The 25,624-nt window shown below is 38.6% G+C and overlaps 1 protein-coding gene across 2 annotated transcripts in view; it reads left to right on the plus strand.

The window, feature by feature from the left end:
- MGAM (maltase-glucoamylase) overlaps positions 1 to 25,624 on the plus strand; it is a 143,075-nt gene that overhangs the window by 23,115 nt on the left and 94,336 nt on the right. For both annotated transcript variants that reach the window (XM_036428984.2, XM_036428969.2), the window contains exons 6-25: positions 140 to 291; positions 814 to 985; positions 1,718 to 1,817; positions 4,069 to 4,181; positions 4,704 to 4,829; positions 6,102 to 6,233; positions 6,379 to 6,495; positions 7,346 to 7,459; positions 9,329 to 9,413; positions 10,736 to 10,853; positions 12,219 to 12,390; positions 13,611 to 13,727; positions 14,278 to 14,432; positions 15,523 to 15,607; positions 16,650 to 16,706; positions 17,176 to 17,300; positions 20,512 to 20,600; positions 21,275 to 21,324; positions 21,883 to 22,050; positions 25,254 to 25,406. In XM_036428984.2, coding sequence (XP_036284877.1) covers positions 140 to 291; positions 814 to 985; positions 1,718 to 1,817; positions 4,069 to 4,181; positions 4,704 to 4,829; positions 6,102 to 6,233; positions 6,379 to 6,495; positions 7,346 to 7,459; positions 9,329 to 9,413; positions 10,736 to 10,853; positions 12,219 to 12,390; positions 13,611 to 13,727; positions 14,278 to 14,432; positions 15,523 to 15,607; positions 16,650 to 16,706; positions 17,176 to 17,300; positions 20,512 to 20,600; positions 21,275 to 21,324; positions 21,883 to 22,050; positions 25,254 to 25,406 — 2,400 coding nt within the window. The remainder of the gene's footprint in view (positions 1 to 139; positions 292 to 813; positions 986 to 1,717; positions 1,818 to 4,068; positions 4,182 to 4,703; positions 4,830 to 6,101; positions 6,234 to 6,378; positions 6,496 to 7,345; positions 7,460 to 9,328; positions 9,414 to 10,735; positions 10,854 to 12,218; positions 12,391 to 13,610; positions 13,728 to 14,277; positions 14,433 to 15,522; positions 15,608 to 16,649; positions 16,707 to 17,175; positions 17,301 to 20,511; positions 20,601 to 21,274; positions 21,325 to 21,882; positions 22,051 to 25,253; positions 25,407 to 25,624) is intronic.

The raw sequence follows: 25,624 nt of genomic DNA on the forward strand, positions 1-25,624 counted from the left end.
ACATAATGCCATTTGGATCAGTGCCCAAGTTTCAGTGCCCAAGTTTCAGTATCATGAGCACAGATATTGGGAAGCTTCTATTTTGAGAATCCAGACAAGTTTTCATTTTGGCTTTCTTTTCCTTCATTTCTCTGGATAGTTAACTGACCAAAAGGGTGGCAGGTATGAAGTGCCGCATGAACATGTCCAAGCCTTCAAAGGAAATGCTGCTTCTTCCCCGACCTATGATGTTAAAGTCTCCAAACAGCCATTTAGTATCAAAGTGATCAGAAAAAGCAACAATTCTACCCTGTAAGTTTGGAAAACTTACCTGGGGAACAGAGGAGGAAGGGGGAGGGAGCTTTGCAAGCCTGAGGAAGGATTCATGTTAATATGTTGGAGGCCAGACTCTCCACCTCCAAATGAATATACCTTTTTCTTTGCCTACCTTCCTCTTTCCATAATCACTCCTTTTTTGTTATTACTAAGTATTTATTTTAGACTAGTCACTAGGATGTGTCCTTTTCCTCACATCCTCCCTTTTCCCCTTCCATTTATCTAGTCACGTTCATCTACTAGTAACTGTTTATGGAACATCTACTATAATTCAGGTCATGTGGTAGAATGTCTATGGGACAAATCTAAGAAATGTACCACATGGAACATGCCCCCAGGAAGTCCTGATTTCTAGGTGTCCAAGGAAAAATGTCAAAGGAGGACAAATGGGGCTCATTAGGTAGGGGGTATTAAGTCATTGACAGGACCACTTCTAATCAGTTGTGCTCTCTCCACCCCACTTTCCCACCTGTCCCGGTGTTTTCTGTCTGTGTCTAGGTTTGACTCAAGCATTGGGCCCCTCCTGTTTGCTGATCAGTTCCTGCAGCTCTCTTTCCGACTGCCCAGTGCCAACGTGTACGGTCTGGGAGAACAAGTGCATGGACAGTACCGCCATGATATGAATTGGAAGACCTGGCCCATATTCGCTAGAGATACAACCCCTAATGGGGTAAGGTTACAGGATGGACCCTTTTCACTAAATATTACAGTGTTATTCTTAACCCCCCAGTGTGCAGCGGAATGGCTAAGAATAAGATGCTAGGATGAGGCTATCTGGGTCTGAATTCTGGCACTGCCAGTCACCAGTTATGTGGTTCTGGGCAAGTTACCTTTTTGTGTCTTCAGTTTTTCATCTATAAAATGGGGGCAATATATTTACCATAAGGTTGCGATGGAAATTAAATTAATTGCTATATGTAGAGTCTCTAGAAAAGTGTCTGCTACATAGAAAGTTAATATGAGCTACTTTTCTTTTTTAAGAAAATATATTTTATTGATTTTTTACAGAGAGGAAGGGAAAGGGATAGTTAGAAACATCAATGAGAGAGAAGCATAGGTCAGCTGTCTCCTGCACACTCCCCTACTGGTTGGGGATGTGCCTGCAATCAATGGCTCTTAAGAACTCCAGATGTCACATGCTCTCACATTCCTTTTAGATAAATGATCATAGGTGACTTATTCAATAAAGGAACACTTTTTTACTTGGTTAACATCAACTAAATATCAACCTTATATTTTCAAAGTTTAGTTATGTCTTCTTTAATCATGAGTTGCCTGTCAATTACTCCATGATTAACACTGATTTCCTAAGTCATTTCTGGCCAAGTGGAGTTTAGACTACTAGATTGTAAATTTGTTTTTAATTATCTTTGTAAATTTGTTTTTAATTATCTTTCTGCAGGAAGGAAATAACTTGTATGGCACACAAACATTCTTCCTATGCCTTGAAGATGCTAGTGGATTATCCTTTGGAGTGTTTCTGATGAACAGCAATGCCATGGGTAAAGGATTAAAAGAATAGTGATGGATAAAAGAAAGCATCAGAGCAATTTTCAGTCCCTTTCTTATAGCATGATGATAAAAAGAATGGAACCCTTTAGGAATAGCTGAGCGATAGCTTAAGGCCTTGTGTGTTGACATATGGAGCGATGAGTAGAGGTTTCTCTCCTAGCTTATGACTTTCCTGAAAGTGTTTGCCTCTGTTGGAATATTTTCTATTATAGAGTTAAGACAGCAAACTATAACCTATTCAGAGACAGTTTCTACCAATTTGCTGTTCTCCTTCTTTAGACTTCCATCCAGAAGAGGGGTTGATATAAGCTCAGGTGGCAAATAGCCAGTTGTTCTTGGCCTGATGGTGAAGTAACTGGGCCTAACCAGGGAGCTACAACTGAGCAGTGAATGTCACATTTAGACACTCCAAGAGTAGCAAGGTGTAAAGGAGTGGCAAAGGTCATATGGAATAAGATCAGATTGTTTAATACCGAAGAGTGTAACATTATAGGATTATAGAAAGTAGTTTGAAGATTTTAGACTATTGATAGATCAATGATTTCAACTCTTTTTCTGCTTACAAAAGTAACAACGGAATCTAGGGGCAAAGAATCAGTCAGCATAGGAGTAGAGTTGTATCAGACTCTTCCAGTGTTGATGGTGGGTTTAGGATATCTATCCCCACCCTCTTTTCAACTGAGGATCAAAGGACTAGATCCATGATACTCATAGTGTGGCCTTGATAATACTCAGAACTGACACAATTTATGAACAGATGGTTCATAAATTGTGTCAGTTCTATAGTAAGATGAGTATAAAAATCAAAAGTTAACATTGTTGTAGCATCCAAGTGCATGCATAAACCATTTTCTAGTAATTCATTTTCATGTTATTTTATAAAGTATCAGTTTAAAAATAATTGGAAATTTAAAAACCAAGATCTGATCTTTCAATACAGATCATTTGAAAATTCTCTCCATGTGATCTAAGATTGTTATAAGATACCTAATAAAATTTTAGATCATTCTGAGATACCTAGTATTCTAAGAACAGATTGAAATAGTACAAGGATTATACAGTGTCAGATAGTTGAAAGGAACTAGATAATAAGGGAAGGATCACAGGATCCTAGATTCTGTGTGAATTGCTCCCATGGCTGCAGAGTACATTTCAATAGATTTCGAGATCTTTTATCTCTAAATGCAAAACAAGGGTATGGGGAGACTCACTTCTGGGATTTGTGATTGGCACTTAAAGGGACTGTGAATTTTCAGTATCATATCTGACTTTTTTCTAGATTGGCTCTTGCTTGGGGTGAGATTCATTGAGGCTACTGCCTCAGTGTCTAGTTGGGTTATATTCCTGTAATAATGATGGGTGCAGGGTAGGAACAGCATGTTATATAGTTGTGAATGTCAAAGAAAAAAAGTTTCTCTATCCCTTTAAGTATTTGGGGGCCTGTGAATGAAACTGACAAATGACAGGTTAACAAGAGAAAGGATGGAGTTTATTTATACACATGCAACATACATATGCATAAGCCTGCTCAGTGGAGAGCAGCTCAAGGAAGTGTTACAATCTGGAGCTGATATATCATCCTAATAGGTAAATGTAAGGAGAGAAAGGCACTTACAATAAAAAAACAAACAAAAAAACCCCCCAAAAACAAAACAAAACAAAACAAAACTTCTTAGAGGAGGTGGGAGGGATGAAAAGAACTATGGTAAAGCAAATGACTTTTCAGGAAGATAAATGAGCCCTTAGGAGAACATTCGGGAGATATGACATTCTTGTGACAATATGCACTTGGTTGTGGTGTTAATTTATTGTCTCAGAGAAGATTAGGATTGCTGCAGGGGAGGGCATTTATGACAACTGAGTACCTTTAGGAGGCTCTGCTTCTAAGTTGATAAGAAATTTCAGAAACTTGAATGTCTTCAGCCTAAAATAATTTTTATGCTACAGTGGCTTATTCTGGACCCCGGCATGAAACTGGTTGTTTTTTTCATGAGAGCCTGCATCCTGACACAGGAATTAAGACACTCCAGTCACCAGTGATCTAAATCTGTCACAGAACCAGTGCTTAGACAACCATGTGCTGCCAGGGTGGACTTTGATTATCAGTTTGTCCCTTTGTATACAAAAATCTTAGGATTACTTTATTAATATTCAAATGGCTGTGATCATCTGATCTAAAGCTTTGTAATTATCAAGAATAAATAAGAATAAATTCTAATTTTTATTTTCTAATCTATCAAGAGGTTGCCCTCCAGCCCGCACCAGCCATCACTTACCGTACCATTGGGGGCATTCTGGACTTCTATGTGTTCTTGGGAAATACTCCAGAACAAGTGGTCCAGGAGTATCTAGAGGTAAAATTATCTTATGACGACTGAGAAAGTCCTAAAGAGCACAAAGAAAATCAAGTTTACTATGCAAGTGTGATTCATGAAAATCTGCTATTATAAGTAGCTATTGTAAATCTCCCATTACAAATTGACCCTACCCTCGATGATTTATAAAGGGACTGGAAAAATAGACTAACATTAATGAAAACATGTGTTGTAAAAATGGAGTGTTTTGTGCCCCTAAACCAACGCTTAGTAAAGGCTTTTATTAAAAACCAGAGGGCCAGCACATGATTAAATCGTGTGTATATAGGGTCCCCTAGGCCTAGCCTGACATCAGAGCCATATCTTCCACCCTACAACACCTTGCATGCTCCACCAACACTGCTGGCACCCCGGGAGTGGGGATGAGGGTGGGAGTAGGGCCTGAGAGGTGCTCCATGCACTTCCTGGTGACCAGTCATTTGGTCGTTATGGTATTATAGCCACAGGCCTTTTATAATACAGATAGAACATTTGCTAATTTTTATTTCAAATATCTTTTAGCTCATTGGACGGCCAGTCCTACCTGCATACTGGGCACTTGGATTTCAACTCAGTCGTTATGACTATGGAACCCTAGATAACTTGAAAGAAGTTGTGGAGAGAAACCGGGCAGCACAGCTCCCTTACGTAAGTAAGGTTTTAAAAATTCCTCCAAAACTAAGAGTTCCCTTGGGAAATAAGAATAATTGTTTATAATTTCTCCACCTGAATTTTTTTAAAAAATATATAATGTAAAGATTTGCATATATTTAGAGTGGTAGACTTTTAAAAAGTATGTATTTTTTATTGATTTCAAAGAGGAAAGGAGAGAGAGAGAGAGAGAGAGAGAGAGAGAGAGAGAGAGAGAGAGAGAGAGAGAGAGAAATATCAATGATGAGAGAGAATTGTTGATTGACTGCCTCCTGCACATCCCTACTGGGGATCAAACCCAAAACCCACCCATGTGTCCCTGGCCAATGCTCTAGCCACTGAACCAAACCAGTTAGGGCTAGAGTGGTAGACTTTTTTGTTGTTGTTGGGCCAGACATTCCTTCAAGGACTGGTTCTTTACAGTAAGAAATATTACTTAGTGGCCACAATTATGGGGTTAGGAGGCAACCTGTTTTTGTTTCTTTTTTTTTTTTCTTATCACATTTTTTATTACTAGATTAACTACATTTCATATAATGCATTTTATTTACACAATGCATTTAGTTCTCAAGGCTTTTCTTTTCCTAGTTTAAGTGAGCAAAAAGAGACAGTATATACATGTAACCAAATATTTTTATGTTATGAATAGATAAATTTGAATGTGTCTGTTGTATAATTTGAAGTGAGATTTTACAAGTGAAACAAAGGGAAAAATCCAATAGTCTCTGGAATAATCCTCTTTTCTCCCTTCCCCAGCCCCTTGGAGGGCAACACATAGGTCCTAGAGCAAGAGTCAATTTCTATCTGGGTCCCACTATTTTCATTCAGATCCAATTAAGGAAGGATAATCACCAAAAAAGACTTGAAGTAGAGCAGCACACAACAAAATTCAGGGTGGTATATTATACCCCATTATCTTGCAAATGGGGTAGAATTTAGTGCCTGGCTATGTTTTTGATAGCCTTAGTGATTTGCTGTCATGGTTGAGATTTGTTTCTTAGATTGTTTTTGAATCCCAATGGCCAAGCAACAAGGTAGGATGATGTGGTGAACCTGATTCCAGGTCTTAGAGAAACGATGTGCCATTTGTTTTGAAATTACCATTGGAAAAAGAAACATTTAGACACCAGGGACTAATTGTGGACTCTGTTTAGAGCCCAGCACAGAGTCAGCGTGTATCCCGAATAATAAAAATGATAATTGAACTAATTTAATAGGGAAACTCCCAGGAACTAAATGGAGGAGTATTTTGTGTGTGTGTTCTTTCAGGATGTTCAGCATGCTGATATTGATTATATGGATGCAAGGAAGGACTTCACTTATAATCCAGTAGAATTTAAAGGCTTTCCTGATTTTGCTAAGGATTTGCACAACAACGGACAAAAACTGATCATCATTGTGGTATGTGCCATCCTCATTTACTACCAAACTCGCACTTGCTCTTTCTTGTTATTACACTAAGCTCCCCTTCCTTTGTCTCCAATTCCCAAACCCCTTTAAGTGCCTCTAGTTTAAAGCTTGTCCTTCACTGTATTTTTCCCCTTAGGATCCAGCTATCTCCATCAACTCTTCTTCAAGTAATCCCTATGGCCCATATGACAGGGGTTTAGATATGAAGATATGGATCAATGCTTCAGATGGAGTGACTCCACTCATTGGGGAGGTAACTTAGTGGAAAAGCTGGGGGCTAGTGGAGGGACTGTGTGTGTGTTTGGTTCTTGTTTTCAGATGCCTTATATATGTTAGTACTAAACTTTTCCTGTTCCTTCATCCCCAAATACTTACTAGCCATCTTAGCTCTTATATACCCTTCACAGTCAAGTCCCTTTAAACAATAGCACTTACTCATCCCCATTCACTCATCAGCTGACTGTAGTCTTCCTTTCCCCATCACTTTACTGCTACTGCTTTGGCAAATGGCACCAGTTATCCCAATAATTGGCAAATCCAATGGAATTGTTTCATCCCTTTTGTTACTTGATTTCTCTGTAGTATTTGACAAGTATGACTACTTTGTTTTATTGTCAGTTTTCCATGAAGGTTTTACTTACTGGTTCATTTTTAATAACTTCAAAGACCTATGTATCTAGAGTCTGAGGGGAAGTGGATAGGAAAGAAATAGAGAAAAGTAATTGATGGTTAGAACCCACAATGTGTAATGGACCAGTTGAAATATATATAGTCCTTCCCCTCATTTATCATTCCTAGAAGTGGGAGTAGAGAAAGTGAGAAGGAAGGGTGAACCAGAACTGAAGATTAGCAAGGACTTAAATTAAAAAAAAAAAAAAAAGTTTTCATCACATGACTGTGTTTGAGACCTCCTGACACTTACTCTAGTATTTGGAGTGCTTCACATTCCTGAGAAGAACCTGTGCCTGAGCCCCTCTGTTGCTTTAATCATATTAGGAATTTATTTTTCAAAGTATTCTCTTTTATTCACTTCATTTCACTTCATTTACTCTGATCAATGTTTTCTTCTTTGTTCTTTTGTTTATTTTTTTCTTCTCCTGCAGGTCTGGCCTGGAAAAACTGTGTTTCCTGATTACACCAACCCTCAGTGTGCTGTTTGGTGGGCAAATGAGTTTAAGCTTTTCCACAATGAAGTGGAGTTTGATGGAATCTGGATTGTGAGTTCTTAATGTTTTGATTATTTGGTGGCTAGTATTCGAACTGTGTATATTGTATAATTGAATCATGGAGCATAGATGGGAGAGAAGGAGAGGATAGCAAGTATGGCAATCATTCTAAGCACTCCCTATTTTGTGTGTGTTTCACACTATTGAGTTGGCTCTGACTTTTAGAGGCCCTATGAATGACTGAAGTCCAGAGTGTCCTGTCCTCAAGAGCTCTGCTCAGCTCCTGCAGACTCATGCCAAAGGCTTCTTTTATGAGGCAGTCCATCTCATACTTGATCTTCCTCTTTTCCTTTGCCTTCTATTTTTTTTTTTTGCACAGAATTAATATGTTTAGCAAAGAATCCTGCCTTCTGTTTTGACATTTTAAAAAAATATTTTATTGATTTTGTACAGAGAGGAAGAGAGATAGAGAGTTAGAAACATCGATGAGAGAGAGTCATCGATCAGCTGCCTCTTGCACACCCCCTACTGGGGACATGCCCACAACCAAGGTACATGCCCTTGACCAGAATCAAACCCGGGACCCTTCAGTTCCCAAGCCGACGCTCTATCCACTGAGCCAAACGGGTCTCGGCTGTTTTGACATTTTTGCCTCCAGTGATGTTTCAACCTTAATTTGCTCTAGGACCCCCTTGTTCATCTTTCTGATGGTCTACAGCATCCATAGAACTCTCCTGCAGCACCATATTTCAATTGAATCAATTCTTTCCTTATCAGCCTTCTCCATTGTCCAATTTTCTCATCCATACATAGTAATAGGGAATACAAAGATATGGATAATTTTACCTTTGGTCTTTAATCCTTACTCATGATGACCTTTCTTAATTCTTCCATTGCTGTCCTTTTGAGTCTCAGCTTTCTCTTGATTTATTGGATGCAATCTTCATTTGAATTGGTGACTGAACCAAGGCAAGCACAATATATAATAATGTCAGTGTCTTCATTGTCTGTGTTAAATTGGTGTATTTCTTTTGTGGTCATACTTTTTAACTTCTTAATGTTCAAATTCCCTATTTTTCTATTCCAATAATCTTATCAAAATGTGTACCTTAGAATCAAAATCAAATCATTAGGGTTTGTTTTTTCCCCAATTCAGCACTTCTTTTACAAATAAATTAAGTAGTAGGAATAGATCATACTCTTTGTATTGTCACAAGTACATAAATTATTCAATTATCAGTTCAGGACCTTTTCATTTGAAGATATTTGATAAATTTATCAGAGCCAGAGTACCCAGGTATATGATAAAACTGTGGCTGCAGTAAGGACAAATGTCTTATATGTTATAAAATAAAACAAATGTAAAACTACAGATGTTCAGCAAAATTTGGAGAGCTTTAGCATTAAAGATTTTTTCTGTTTTTAGAGAAATGTAGAAAATTCAAACAATATAGAGAGCTACAAAGATGAAAGCAAAACCCTCTAAAATGATATTGACCAAAGGCATATTTTGGTATCAGTCTTTCAGACCCCTCACTTGCATATCCATTGGCACATATTTGCTCTCTCACTCTCTTTGCTTATGTATGTTTTTTATATATGTATATTTGTGTGTGTGTGTGTGTATTCATAGCTATTTTTGGATGTACATAGAATATATAAGTTTACATATGGTACTGTATAAATTAAAAATATTATTTTCACTAATGTGTTTGGAAATTTTTTATTTTCTGTGATTATAGACAGCTATAATTTTAAAGGGATTTATAAAAACCATTTCCATGAAAACTTCAATGTATAGAGAAGATAGGAATATCTATTTTTCTCCATGTATATAAGAACCTCTTTTTAAAAGAAATATCTGGGATCATTTTTCTGATTCCTCATAAAAGGACATAACTTTTAACCTCTGTTTTGCAGGATATGAATGAGCTCTCCAACTTTGTTGATGGTTCACTTTCAGGATGTTCCACAAGTAGTCTAAATTATCCTCCATTCATTCCCAGTAAGTCTTAGTAGTTTGTCTAATTAAAGTGGCAATACATATTTGGTATTTTAATTTCATAAGGATATATATGGACAACTTGGCAAGAGATTTTGTACATAAGAGTGCATTTAGAAAGGAAAATGTGGGTAATACATAAGAAAAAATGAAGAAAGAAAATAAAAACACTCCATGCTTTCCTAAAGGAAGCATTAATTCAAAAAGGGGCAAACTATTCATTCTACCTATAGTCTGAACTGTTCCTAGGGGAAGTTGGGGTTCAGATACTAGAGGCTAGTGGTTAGTCTGTATTGTTCTAGAGTCTACTTCCAAAGGACAGGACTTACCACAGAGAAACCAGATAATCAGGCTTGATCTTCAGATAAGGCTCAAGTGTAGTGATATTAAGAGTGTGAAGAACACACCTGAACCATAGGAGAAAACGAAGCCAGAATGAATGGCTTGGGAGGTCAAAGTCCAAGTCAATGAATATGATGCAAATGAGCTCTGATGGAACTTTGAACACCACTAACTTTGAACAGTGAGTGACCTTGAAATCACAGAATTTATTGAAGAGGCTCCCAGATAAACAGTGTCTTGATTAAGAAAGGAATGAGTTTCTAGAATTATAGCATCTTATGAAGACTTCCAGTCTGGTGGAAAAATAGGAAATTGGAGCAGTTGGCCAAAATTAAATGTTGAAGGACTTGGATAGGAGGCTAAACAGTTCACACTTTATTCTGTTTGTGAGGGAACCTGCTTATATTTTAATAAAAGGAAGTATATAATAGCCAAGTGGTTTTAGAAGTATTAACCTGGCATGAATATATACTATGGATTTGAAAATTAATAGGTCAAAAGTCAATAAGCCATTAAGAAGCTTTTGCAATAGTTAGAATTCAAAGGTCATTTGGCCCCATCAGAGAAGAAAGGAATAAATGAACAAAAGAGAGATTGGGCAATCATTCTTTATAATATCAGCTTAATGAAGAGAAGAATTGAGAAATTAGTTTATATTTTCATCCAGTATTTACATTTTTTGAACCATTTAACTTAGCTGAGTTTGAAGAATTCAGGTTGAATCTCAAGCCTAACTCAATCATCTTGTCCCAAATGCCTGCCTCTACTCACATGAGCACACAGGTGGGAACATGTGTATAAGCCAGCACAATTTCTTTATACATCAGAGTAATTACCCCAAAGGTGAGGACTCTGTATGATCATTTGCAGCATGGCCACAGTAAATGCTTGCCCAGTGAGAACCATGTCAGCTTCTATGACAGTCAAATAATAGGGAATGTGCAATGTAGGTGCTTACTCTCTGACCCTTTTTTTTCTTCCAGAAATCCTGGATGGGTACCTGTTTTGTAAGACTCTTTGCATGGATGCAGTGCAGCACTGGGGCAAGCAGTATGATGTCCACAATCTGTATGGCTACTCTATGGCGATTGCCACAGCAGAGTAAGGATACTATTGCTATGGATATCAAACATGGCACATTCTTGATCTTGCTAGATACCAGGTGCCAGTGGTTTATTTTTAAGAACTTTGCAAGATAAGTATGGCTATTATTATTGAATGAATGAAGAAACTACCTAGCACATAGGGAAGAGGAATCCTATAAATATTCATGGAAAGTATGAAATGGAAGAATGCATAAATAAATGAAAAGTTGCAAGAAAGAAAGAGAAGTAACTTGACTAAGTTCAAACAGCTAATAAATTGTAAAAGCAAAATGTAAGCACATTTATGCAAGAATCCTAGGCCCACATATTTTCCTCTCTGTCACACTGTCTTGACTGGAGGATGGAGGGTTAGGTAATTCAGACTCCATGTGCTTTGGGGTTTTAGATTCTGGCTCAGCATCTTTCTGTGCTGTGTCTGCCTTTGTGTGTGGCTTCAAATTCTATAGTGAGAAAAAGGTATTGAGAATTTACTCTATTTTCTGCCAGACCAAAACCACATTCATTCATTAGCAAAGTCATGGTGTGATTTTAGCCTTCTTGAAAGTTGTTAAAAACATTGTAAAGCAAATGTTTTAAAGAATATAACAGATTTCTTATTTTAAAAATATACTAGTAGATAACATATCTATGTAATAAAAACCTAAGCGACTGTTATGGAGGAACAACCAGTATGACTGGGTGCTATAACATACACTGACCACCAGGGGGCAGCTCCTGCGTTAAGCGTCTGCCCCCAAGTGGTCAGTGCGCATCATAGCGACTAGTCATTTTGGTCATTTGGCTGCAAAGGTCATTTAGGCTTTTATTATATAAATTGTGACCAAAGTGTTTCTATTTAAAAACAATTTAAGTTCCAAGAGGGGGTTCCTATGTTCATTTTTGTGTATGTCTAAAATCACACCCTGTGAAAGACCAATGTACAGCTTGGGATAAAACTACGTCTACAGTTGTTCGTATGGAAAATAATACAATAAATAAATAATAATACAAGAATAAATCTGTGTTTTGTATGCTCACAACTGTAAGCCTACTTTTCCCCCACCCTGTTTATACAAAGCTATGTAAAGTTAAATTTTGCCTTTGTTCCATAAAACTTGTATGCTCTAGTTACTACCCTTTTCAAGACTGCTTTGGAAAGTCTTGAAAATTATGGATTTATTGACGAACACAAGAAAACACCTTAAAATAAAAAAAGGAACATAAATATCCTTAATAATTCAATCTGCCCCATCAGCAACTCTAACTACTGGCAGAGAACTAGAAGAAGTGGATGGGTATAGACTTCTGAGGCCTTTGGTATGTGTTGCTGGGCTGAGATACACTAAGGCTGTGCATTGACTCCTACTCTCTCCCTTTCTAGGGCTGTCAAGACTGTGTTCCCTAATAAGAGAAGCTTCATTATAACCCGTTCCACCTTTGCGGGATCTGGCAAGTTTGCAGCTCATTGGTTAGGAGACAATGCAGCCACCTGGGATGACCTTCGATGGTCCATTCCTGGCATGCTTGAGTTCAATCTTTTTGGAATCCCAATGGTGAGTCCACATCCCAAATTTTCTTACGAACCTCAATTTCCAGAAAGCCTCATTTTAGAAAGTTTTCAAATCGTAAGACTCCCCTCCCTTCTCTCCATGGCCCAGGGATTTCATATCTTGAGAATATGTGTTTCATCTACACAATATGGCTCTGATCCTACCACATTATTCCTTGCATTGTCTTATAAAGATAGAAAGTTCAACCTTGAAGTTATATCATTGGAAAATTTCTTTCTATTAGAATATAATATACACACACAAAAGTGCACATATCCTTAAGTATACAGTTGATGAATTTCACAAACTGAATATATTCATGTATCCAGCACCCAGGTAAGGAAACATAACATTACCAGCACTTTGGCATTTTTTAGTTAAATTCAACATATATATTTATTGAGCTCCTACTATATGTAAGGTACTGAGTTAGGTATGCATGGTGAGGGCAGAGAAAAACATAAATATAGTAACAGAAATGCCTTGTCTTTCCCCAAAGAGTTTATAATTTAGTAAGAGGAGACATATATAAACAAACAATTATGATAAGCTGGGGTAAACATGCCAACAGGGACATATACATCAACCGTTAAGGGAAATCCTGAGAAAGGTCTTACCAAGATTACAAGGAACAAAGTGAGTCGAGAGAAATTTCATGAAAAAATAGCACTTGAGTTTATCTTTGAAAAGTGGATATATTTTTTCTGACTCACGTGGGAGGTCATTTTGAAGAGTCTGTGAGAGTTAGTGTGTAGGACTAGAATGGTAAGTGATGCTGGAAAGGTGGTTGGAGCCAGATTTTGTGGTGCTAATAGGATAAGCTGCAAGGAGACTGGAAATTTTTGAATTGGTGAGTAACAATATCAGGTTTAGGTGTTGGAAAATTAACTCCAATAACTGTGGTCAAAATAATAATATAAACAACATTTCTAGTAACTATTCATCAAAAAGTTATTGTGTGTGTTTTACTTATTTCACTTAGTAAAACCCTCTGTGGCTAATTAATGCCTACTTTACTGGTAACAAAGTGAGGAAACTGAGGCACAAGAGGATTAAGTACGTTACTCAAAGACCCTAAAAGTAGAATGGACACTGGATATAAACCAATTCAATCATACCATATTAGTCTTTTCAGTAAGAGGTTAGCAATGTTTAGTTTGGAGGTCCCTGGTAAAAAGCAAAGGGAGATGTACTCCCTTTGAGCTGCCTGTGTGTCCTTCCAGGTGGGTGCTGACATATGTGGCTTTGCACTGGATGCCCCTGAGGAGCTCTGCAGGCGGTGGATGCAGCTGGGAGCTTTCTACCCATTTGCCAGGAATCACAATGGCCAAGGCTTCAAGGTAAGTCTCCCAGGAGATAGGATCTAAATAAGTTTGGCATCCTTTATGACCACATCTATGGGCATCTAAGGAATGTGTTGAGTCATCCTCCTACATGGTGCTCCATCAGGCAAATTTGCACCACTGTTTGCAATTAACCAGGACCTGTGATGCACCATTAAAATGCCCTGTGCCACAGCCTCTGCTATTTCTATGCTTCAGTCAAGAAAATGGCAAGTCTGTGAAGGTTTTTGTCAAACCTTTGTATACTTTATCGACATTGCTCATATTGTTATGATACTCAAATGAGGAAATGCTTTAAAATTATTGAACTGGCAGTGTCTCTAGAGATCACCCCTAAAGAGTGAGTGAAGGGAACTGAGTTTCAAGGTAAGAATGGCTACTAACTTGGTGAAATGATTTCTCTTTGCCCAACTGTACTTATCTGAGGCCAAGCTTCCAGGTGTTTCAGGAAGTAAACTCTCGGTTGTGATGAATGGTGTCTGGAATTCTCCAGATATTTCTGTTGTGCATGGCCAGCTGACAACTGCAACATCTTCCTTCCTTCCAGGACCAGGATCCTGCCTCCTTTGGAGCCAACTCTCTGCTGTTGAATTCCGCCAGGCACTACCTTACCATCCGCTACACTCTACTGCCCTATCTCTACACTCTCCTTTATCGTGCTCATAGGTGGGGGGACACCGTGGCCAGGCCCCTTCTGCATGAGTAAGTCCACTTAACCCAAAGGCCTTTTGTTAATGCAATTAATTACATTAACTATATCATCATATACAAGAGTGACAATTGAAGCAATTCAAACCCAGTCGGTATTTGCAAGGCTATTGTTGCCTAGATACTATTTAAGTATGACAGCCTGTTCTCTTTTGGGAAGGAAGCTAGTCTAAATGTCATGGGATGGGGATCTTTTTTTCTGTCACCAACTAACTCTTTATCTTAGACAAAGCATTGTAATGCTTTTATCCTTGGTTTCTTTAATCTTAATTTAAAGGATTTGGTAGTTTGAACTTGGTCTCTGTTGTAGTACACTAAGGCTCTAGGACTTAAGAGGCTTTTCTTATCAAAATACAGTTAATGTCCTTATGTGTCTGACATTTTAGGCCCTCAGGCACATATCTACTCTATTATATATTCAAATTCGTGAAAGAATAGGCCTTCCTTCCCCCAGCTGCTGGAACTGGCTTCCCTCTGGCTCCTGGGACCTGGGCTTCCCTCTGGCATCCAGGACCCAGGTTTCTCTCTGGCCGCCAGCAGGCACCCAAGATCCAGGCTTCCCTTGCAGCCCTGGCTTCATCCAGAAGTTCATCTGGTCTAATTAGCATATTACACTTTTATTATAGATTATTTGGGGTAAGTTTTTACCATCTCCTGGAATTCTCTGTTAAAAGGCACCTAACATAAGAAAGAAAAGGAGTAAAGTTGTAAATTATCTTATATTTTTGTGATCAGATCCAGTTTCTTCTTGATGGTCAGTTGAACTTTTAAAATGTACAACTTACTTTACTTATTTCTTCATAAGGGAGATATGGCAATTAGAATTCAGCCTTGAACCTGCCTATGCCTAGCATAGATACTGGAACAGGAACTTCTGTCTAACCAGGGGAGAGATTAGGAGGGTACATGTGCTAGAGGAAGCAGATCTCTCTGCAGGATTGGGGAGGTGGGAGTTGAATAGGCATCATAGAAAAATTTGGGGGAGTTTCCCCTTGCAGAGAACCTGTGTGTTTTAGACAGGCTGAAGGAAGAGCTTCCAGGAAGCATTGGCCCACATCTCAGCAAATGTCTCTCCAATCTCCAGGTTCTATGGAGACAGCAACACTTGGGATGTGCACAGACAATTTCTATGGGGGCCTGGCCTCCTCATCACTCCAGTTCTGGATGAGGTATGTGTTCCCACAGAGACACATTGGTGGTGTCTGTTTCTGTTCTTATAGCCCTCTCCTTGGAACCATTTCTCTAATCTTTATTCCAAACCCATTTCCAAACTGTGTCGCTGAGTCAGGCTTGACTACAATGTGCTGGGGGTTGGGAATGTTGGATATCTGATTCTTTCACGTTTTCTTTCTTCTATAAGTCTTTTTTTTTTTTTTTCTGACCAAGTTCTCAACCAGTGTAGAAGCATCTACTGGGAACTCTGCATTTAAGAATGGTCCTATTTGTTGTCAGAGACTCAGAGCATATCAGTACTTGTTCTGTGAAGTAGAAGCAGAAGGGAGAAATGAACAAGGATCACTCTAAAGTCAGGCTTGGGGGGCCGGGGTGGGGCCACAGGGTATAGTAGGTCAATGGTGGAAGGGGTGTTCATTTGTAATAATTTTAACAATAAAGATTAAAAAATAAAGTTAGGCCGATCAAGATGAGATTGTTGCCTGTGCCACTTAGTACCAATGTGATCTAATAGATATAAGTCATCATGCTAGTTCCTTAGCTGTAAAGGTGAGATAATAATAATCTCCATCACTGGGGACTATTGTGAAGTATGAATGAGATAACCAATGTGAAGCTAGAATTTTCACCACAACATATTTGATTATTGTCATTTTTTCTTAATGTGGTTCCACTTAGGATTTTTTGTTGTTGCTAAGTTATTACCTTTATTATTCCCATTAGAAGAAAGGCATGATTCAATACAAGGCCAAAAATATCATTTACGCCCTCTCAATATATGGTAAAGAAGTCCCCTAGGGCAGTGGTTGGCAAACTCATTAGTCAACAGAGCCAAATATCAATAGTACAAGTAGAAATTTCTTTTGAGAGACAAATTTTTAATGATATTTTGTGGAAGAGCCACATTTAAAGGGCCAAAGAGCCACATGTGGCTTGAGAGCCACAGTTTACTGACCAATGCCCTAGGGAATGCTAGGAAATGTATGTGATCCCTTTCAGATGCTGGGCCATGAAGAAGTATATTTGTTTTCATTTCAGGGTGCAGAAAAAGTGATGGCCTATGTGCCTGATGCTGTCTGGTATGATTATGAGACTGTAAGTAGCACTGACTTTTCTTAAACTCTTCAAGACCATAGCTGCAGCTTTGTAGACAAGAGAGAAGTGTTTCTGTAGTGTCTTCCATAATTTCAGCCAAGTCAATGAAATGAGCCTAAGTCACTTAATGTCAGTCATGATGAAATCCGATAAAGACTCAAGTAAAATGTCTCATGGGCAAATGCTGGAGGGGCAATTTAAGCTTAGTCATGGGTTAGAACTATCTGTTCATATAAAATATATCAAATAGCTTCAGCATGTAGATGCCTCAACCAGTGTAGAAGCTCCTAAACCTAATTTATGACAAAACTTGTTCTTGACTTTCCCCCTTCTCTTGTTTGATTGTCTGACTAGACAGTAATTCAGGTAGGTGGTAAAGGGGAGAGTCACAGATAATTCAACACAGGGATGAAAGCTGGAGGTGAATGTCCCATCATGCCAATGTGATTGATTTGTCTTCATGCTTCAGGGGAGCCGACTAAGATGGAGGAAGCAGAAAGTGGAAATGCAACTTCCTGGAGACAAAATTGGACTTCACCTTCGAGGAGGCTACATCTTCCCCATCCAACAGCCAGCCACAACCACTGTTGCCAGGTACAGCATGGCTGAGTTTCCATTAAGGGGAAGGTTGACAAAACTGGTCATTTCTTTGCCCATCTGTTCCCATGCAGAAGATGCTAACATATCACATTGAGGATGAGGAGTAGGGAGGAAGATGCTCTAGTGTGTGTGGTGTATGTAGGTGTGATTGGTCATTAAATTCTGCCCCTAGGCCTCTTCTTAGGAAGCTGTGATTTAGAACTGCATCCAGACAGATTTTGAAAGACCTTAAACCCTGATCTTCCTGAACCCCTTTGAGAGGGGGTATTGTTTTTTTAAATCCTCTAGCCAGTCATTCTGTAGGTTTTAATTTATATTTCCAAAGTGACGATCTCAATCAGTTGCTCCCCTGCTTTGAGCAAATTCTTTCATTAGTAGGGCATTCAAGGCAAGTCACAAGCTGTTTCCAAGTTACTTAATAAATGTGCCTCACTGTGCACATTAGCACATACCTGTAGACTACCATCCTGAAAATCTTGCTATTCTCTAAACATACCCTTCTATTTTCCTGAATTTGAGCTTAAGCACTTATTATCTTTTCCAACATTCTTTGCCTGGTATGTTCTCTCCCCCCCCCCCCCAAAAAAAAAAAAATTAAATGTATTGGGTGACATTGGTTAATAAAATTATATAAGTTTTAAATGTACCACTCTTTGATATATCATCTGTATATTGTATTGTGTGTTCACGACCCCAAGTCAAATTTTCCATCACCATACACTCAACCCACTCTACCCTTCATAACCTCTCCTTCCCCCTTTCCTCTAGGAACCACTATAGTGTTATCTGTGTCTGTGAGTTTTTGCTTGTCTTGTGTGTTCACTTGTTGCTTTCAGTTTTATATCCCACATTTGAGTGAAATCATATAATTCTTGAGTTTTTCTACCTGACTTATTTCACTTAGGATGATATTCTCAAGATCCAAACATTCTTTGTCTGGTGTGTTCTTAATAATCCTTCAAATTAAACTCAGACTTTATCTGCAGGAAATGTTTCCCAACTCTTCCAGCAAAGGGAGTGCTGCCACTTCCAATTTTCTGGTCATATTATACTTTTTTGTTGTTTAGCTGATTTTTTTCCCTTTTCTCCTTAATATTGTTAAATGTGCCAGTAATAGTTATTTTATACTTTTTTACTTGAAAATCCAATTATTTAAAGCCCTTAGTGCAATCAAAATCAATAGTTGTTTTTGCCAACTTTCTTTTATGCTGGCGTATTATCTTGTATGATTAGTAGTTTTTGTTTTTCAAATGTGATCTTTAAGTTTCAAATGTGGGTCTCATTCTTCCAGAGATGATTTGCTTTCTCTTTGATTGCAAGCCAGGACTGCTGTCCTGGATCACATTAGCGCCTGGCAGGGACCATGTGTTATATTTTATTTAGGATCAAGTAGTATTTTAGTGGGTGGGTCCTTCAGAATGTCTGGTGTCCTCCAGAATATCTAATCTGCCACACTGTTAGAAGTGTCATTTTGGACTTCTATAAATATTTTAACTTTTGTGTCACACTGTGAGGTCAGTGAGGGATGCAATATGATCAGAAAATTGGAAGGTAGACTATGTCCATCTATTTCACCAACTTACTGAGTAGTGTTTTGTGTTTCTTATTCATAATTATAAAGCAGATAATTGGAAGTTATCAAAACAAACTAATAATCCGAATATATAAAATCCTTGGGTCTGTCACAACCAGAGGCTTAACCAACTAGGAGTCAGTCCTGCAGTCAGCTCTGGGTTGCCATGGTGACCCAGCACTGACTGCTCAGGGGGCTGCGAATCAGGCCCAGAAAGAGGCCTGAAGAGAGAAGCAGGGTCAGATCCGTACCCTCTGTGGCAGCTGTTGATCAGCACTTGCCTCTCTAACAGCTGTGCTTCCATTTCTCTCCAGGCCTCCACTGGGGTTGCTGATCAGCCCTGCCTTTCTGATCAGGCTCCATTGATAGGCCCAGAGATGCTGACTGGCATAGAAACTGACCAATTAGTATCCAGGTGAACTGTGAGGAGCCAATGGCTTGCCTAAAAAGTGGAGCTTTTGATGCTGTCTGGCATAGAAACTGACCAATCAGAACCAAATCTGGGAGAACTGTGAAGAGCCAATGACTGCTTAGGAGGTGGAGCTTTTGACACTGACTGGCATAGAAACTGACCAATTAGAACCAAATTGGCCAGCAGATGAGGGCAGTTGGGGCTGAGACCAGGCCTTCAGGGGAGGGCAGTTGGGAGTGAGATCAGGCCTTCAGGGGAGAGCAGTTAGGGGTGAGATCAGACTTACAGGGCAGTTGAGGGCAACAAGGCCAGCAGGTTAAGGCAGTTGGGGGGACCAGGCCTGCAGGGGAGAGTAGTTGGGAGTGACCAGGCCATCAGGGGAGGGCAATTGGGGACTATCACGCTGGCAGGGGAGGGCAGTTGGGGGTGAGATCAGGCCAGCAGGGGAGGGTAATTGGGGTGAGATCAGACTAGCAGGGGAGGGCAGTTGGGGGTAATCAGGCTGGTAGGAGAGCAGTTATGTGTTAATCAGGCAGGCAGGGGGGCAGTTAGGGGTTGATCAGGCTGTTAGGCAGAAGCAGTTAGGGGCAATCAGGCAGGCAGGTGAGCAGTTAGGAGCCAGCAGACCTGGATTGTGAGAGGGATGTCTGACTGCCTATGCGATCAGGCCTAAACTGTTTGGACATCTCCCAAGGAGTCCCAGATTGGAGAGTATGCACCCCTCCCCCAGTGCACAAGTTTTGTGCACTGGGCCTCTAGTAAGTAATAAAATTAGGAAAGATAGACATTATTGTGTTTTATTGCTTTGAAAGTCAAAATGGTTTTCTGGCAGGGAAAAAATATATCCCCAGCCACAGTTAATACTTCTGCATGTAACATCTCCTAAGTGATTAGGCTGAACCAGTTATCTAGGATTGCTCTGTTTTCTAATAGTTTGTATTCTGAATAATAGTTGCATCAGTAGTTTATATTGTAGTTACTGTGTGATTCTGGTGCTTAAATGTTTTGCCTCCTACATAGCTGTTTATTGCTAATGTTTGGGGTAATGATTCTAGAGAAAGATGCACCTGTTGATTTTGTCTTTGTGCCTGAAGAAAAGCAGAGCAGTCTGATGCCAGGATCCTTTTCCATCTGAATCTGATAGAGTTATCCTCAGTTTATTTAACAAAATTCTTTAAGTTTTAAGTCTTTATCTCTTATATAAATATCTTCTCCTACAGTCGACGGAACCCTCTTGGTCTTATCATTGCCCTAGATGATAATAAAGAAGCAAAAGGCGAACTTTTCTGGGATGATGGGGAAACAAAAGGTGAGCATTGTCATGACAATGTCACTATTTATGAACCTGCATATTTGAGCTACCCCTCTGGTCTTTCACCTAGGGAAGATATCTCACCAGGCACAGTAGCACTCATCATTGGAGAGAAGAGTTTTATTTTAATAGCACTGTTTATGGGTAGTGGTAGGTGGACCACTGATGGAGGAAAAACATATTTCTACCTCATATAATTTTCCCATTGGCCAGCAATATTCATAGGCTCTCATTTTATTATCAATGGGAACCTGGAAAAGATGTTTTAAGACCATTCCTGCCATTTAATGTAGACACCTTCTCCCAAAACACTACTGAACAAATGTCGATTCTATGAAAGACATAAGCAGTGAAAAGGCAGTAAAAATCTAGCAACGTGTCCTTATCTAGTTTCTTAGCACATTTTTTTTTTTTCGTCTCCAATATACTAATGACTCTTGTGGCTTGAACTTAGGAAATAGACTCATTTGAGGCATATTCTTGGAAGTCCTCGAAAGGGAACCTTTTCAAGGTTAAAGGAGAAAGGAAAAGGGAAAACAGTGGCTTGGCCTGGGAGACTCTGTCTATAATCTTGTTCTTTTGAAGATGTAGTTTCAAAGACAGCCAGAGTCAAAACTGTTCTCCTGTGCTGGGCAGATTAGAGTCTGACTTGTTTACTCTTTTACTTTCAGATACTGTGACCAATAATGTTTATCTCTTATGTGAGTTTTCCGTCACCCAAGTAAGTAGCATATTTTGTGAATCTTAAGTGTGGGCTTTCATTGGTCCACAAGACTCATGTGTGTTTGTGTAGTATGTGTAGTTATATTTGTAGTTTCATATGCATTTATGGTATAGATGAGCACATTCTTCTAATAACTGACTCGACCAGGTTAGTTAAAAGGAGGCAATGAAATGAATAAATCAAAGCAGTCAGTTATTTAATTGTAGTTATTTAACACCCCCTCTCTCTCTCTCTCTCTCTCTCTCTCTCTCTCTCTCTCTCTCTCTCTCTCTCTATATATATATATATATATACACATATATATATATAGTATATATATATATATATATATATAGATAGATAGATAGATAGATAGATATAGATATATATAGATATATATAGATATCTTCCTGCTCAGGAAGTATCAAAATACATTTGTAGTAATGAAGTACAAATGAGTAGAGACAGCTAAGAGGCATTCAAACCTGTTCTGGGTATCTGATCTAGGATGGAATATTTGATGACTTGAGAAACTATGTTTTATAGTTAAATCTTTGTGCTTAAATTGTTTTGCAGAACCGCTTGGATGTGAAGATTTTGCAGTCAACCTACAAAGACCCTAATAATTTAATATTTAAAGAAATTAAAATCCTTGGGACCCAAAAACCTAACAACGTTATAGTGAAACGCAATGGTGTACAAAGTCAGGTTTCTCCTAATGTCACTTACGATTCTAACCGACAGGTAAGAATCCCTTTGGTTGAGATAGTTTATCCAAGAATTCTTCACAGCTCATGGTGTTCCTTTTTACCAAGGTTGCATGGGTCCTAAATGACCAAAGTACACTGAGGCCTGGAGTGGAAAGTCAGAGGGTGAGGAGAGAAAAAAAAAATGAGGAGTGGGCTAGCACTAGAATGGATGAGGGAGTTGCTGGAAAATGGGGATAAAGGCAAATAGTCTTTTTTTTTTAAAAAAAAAATGTTTTATTGATTTTTTACAGAGAGGAGGGAGAGGGATAGAGTCAGAAACATCGATGAGAGAGAAACATCTATCATCTGCCTCCACACCTCCTACTGGGGATGTGCCTGCAACCAAGGTACATTTGACTGGAATCGAACCTGAGACCCTTCAGTCCTCAGGCCGACGCTCTATCCACTGAGCCAAACCGGTTTTGGCAAGGCAAATAATCTTTTCATCCTTACTCCCCCACTAACCCCAGTTTTCTGTTCTTTCTGGGACAGAGGAAGTGTGGGAAACAGAAATAGAGGAAAAGTAGATCTAAAACCTGCTGGCTGATGCTAGAAAGGCAGAGGTATTATTATTATTTTAGTAAAAAATTTGAAGAGAATTTTTTTTTAACTGTATTGAATATACTAGTATAAATTCTCACTACAACACATAGATTTTTAGAAAAAATTTTAAGTCAAAGAATTTGACAAGTGTAATTAATGGCTATTTATTTGGTTAGATTAGGGGTGTCGAACTCAATCAGAGAAGGGGCCAAAATCTAAAATCCAGCCTAAATCGCGGGCCAAATGGTTTACTGAACAGTCATGAACTGTCATTGTGATGGAAACGCAGCGGAGTGCAGTGATGACAGCGCGGTGCGGGCCACATTGCAAGGCCTGGCGGGACGGATTTGGCCCGCAGGCCTTGTGTTTGACATGTGGGTTAGATGATAATAAAATAACTTTTCATCAACTGTGATAAGATATGATGCTCTTGAGTAGATTGTAATCAGATCCTCTGATATTTTAACATTATGAGGGACCCTCTCCTCAAAAACTTTTTACTATAGGAATGATCTGGGATGGGGAGCTACTTGGTTATCATGCTTTCTGAGGGAACTTCCAAATTTGGAGAAAATAAGTAAATTTAGTTTTCTACTATAATGATTTATCAGTGACATTTGACATTTTGTCCCTATAATATCCATTGAGGATGCATACATCATAAAGTTAGAAGTAGTGTTACATTTTTGTTGATGAGTACAGCAAAGTTTGACAGATTCACATATGAAAACAAATTCAATACGTGTTTGTTAAATAGATTAATTAATATAAGACCAAAGGGACTCTGTTTCAATTTGGGTTGTGGGGAGACACAATTTATACATATGAAACTACTGGGAAGGGGATAGGCAACCCAAACCAATATATGGAAAGTGTTAACTTATTCTAATTCAGTGCTCAAAGCTTAGTGGAATATTGAACAAAGTCCTTGCAGAATATAGGACTGGAGCTGGACTTTGAAAGACGATGCATCAGCTAGAGATTCATTTGGCTGCAAGTGACTGGAGATTCAGCCAAATGGTGGTTTAAACAAATTTGATTTTTTTCCTTATACAATAAGAACTTTAGGAAGAGGTCAGTTGCTGGCATTTATTCAGTGGCTCAAAGTTGTCAAGGCTGAGATTTTTTCTTCTCTTGTAATTGGAAGTACCTCCTTCTTAATTCCAGTCACTATGGCCTTGCTTTAGTATGAAATAAAAGAGGAAGCAGGAAATAAAGAAGCAGGCCCTTAAATCAAGAAACAAAAGCGTGGCTCAAAATTTACCTATTCATGACCACAACTGTGTTACATAGATTAAATTTTTAATTCTTAAGTGGGAACTTTAGTATTCTAAACTGAAATAGTAAGAGGATAACTTTTTATAGGGCAGGCAATTAGCAGTGTATTCCACAGACAAGCATTTTGGGAATAAAGCAATCAAGGTTGAGATGTCAGAATGAGCCAATCTAAGGATGGCCTTGTATTAGTAAGAGATTAGCCTTTTATTAATCTGTGAATATTGTATAACTAGAATAGGAAGGATTCACTTTTGGAAGGAGATCAGTTTGGACAGTTAACTAATGGTCAGATTTTGGAAGGTCTTAGTACCAAAATGAGAAGGATCTTATCTGATGTCAAAAGGTCACTTATTGACCATCAAATCAATGTTGTAAGAGCATTGTTATGAATAGGGATGGGATTCATAGTACAGGGAAATGCAAAATGAATTTAGACTGAGAAGAGAATGGAACAAGGATGTAATTTTTAGTATGTAATTTTATATCTCTAGATAAATGTGAACTTTTTCTAAGGAAATTGCTAAAGAAGAGACAACATAACAGTATATAGAAAAATATTAGATATTTGAATTAGAAAGTGGGATTTTTAAAAGTTTTCAAGTTGTGAGGCTTTGGCCTACAGAAAAGAAGAGGCTCAGGTGTTAGAAATAGAAAGAAATGGAATGATTTTGCCCATTCACCAATTTTGCAATTGATGAAACAGACTCAGGGAATTGAAATACTTTGTCTAAATTTCCACAGCAGAATGGAGATGAGAACTCAGGCCATATTATTCTTATTCCTTTGTTCTTGCCATCAATCTAGACCAATGGATGATACTGGTTTGGGGGAAAGAGGGCTAGAAGATACACTAAATTTGGAATGACACCTGTGCTTGTGTGTCTAAACTGAAATAGTAAGAGGATAACTTTTATGTAGGGCAGTGTATTCCACAGACAAGCATTTGTAGGGATAAAGCATTCAAGGTTGAGATGTCTGAATGAGCCAATCTAAGGATGGCCTTGTATTAGTAAGAGATTAGCCTTTCATTCGTTTAATGAAAGGGGAAGTGCAGAAGCGAGGCTTCCTGACAAAACAAGGAAGAGGAAGCAGGTGAGAAGGAAAGAAAGGAGTGAGTACAGAATATTTTATTTTTACAAAATTCTTTTAAAAATGTTATATATAAGATTGACATAGAGTTATGACATCTACCCTGTTGCCATTGGGCAGTTCCTACCCCCATTCCTCATAGAGTTCTCTCCATTGAGGTTCCAGTGGTATGTCACTTGGATTATTCAGTCTGGTATGATTTCTATTCCTCTCCCCAAAGAATTTTCAGATTTTGCACGGCCTGTTGTCATGAGAGTAAAGTTCTTTGTCATTTTCCCATTCCCACAGGTTGCCCTTATCACAGGGCTTGATCTTGTCCTGGGAGAAGCATACACTGTGGAATGGGACCTGATAACGGATGATACAGAAAAAATAGACTGTTATCCTGATCAGAATGGTGCTTCTAAAGAAAATTGTACGGCCCGTGGCTGTGCCTGGGAGGTAAAAATGCTGATGATGTTATCATAATTAAATTTCTCTACCCTTAACCTACAATTCCATGAGCATAGCACCAGTACCAATGTGATTACTTAAAATCCACACAAAGAAAGGACTTCCAAAGGAAACTGGGTTTTTATCTGGATATGAAGAGTAAGTAGGGGCCGGAATGAAAATTATTTTTTAAAAAATATGTCACATAGAGACCAGGAATTTAAACT

This window comes from Pipistrellus kuhlii, unplaced genomic scaffold, assembly GCF_014108245.1.
Source record: "Pipistrellus kuhlii isolate mPipKuh1 unplaced genomic scaffold, mPipKuh1.p scaffold_m20_p_10, whole genome shotgun sequence".
Lineage (NCBI taxonomy): Eukaryota > Metazoa > Chordata > Mammalia > Chiroptera > Vespertilionidae > Pipistrellus > Pipistrellus kuhlii.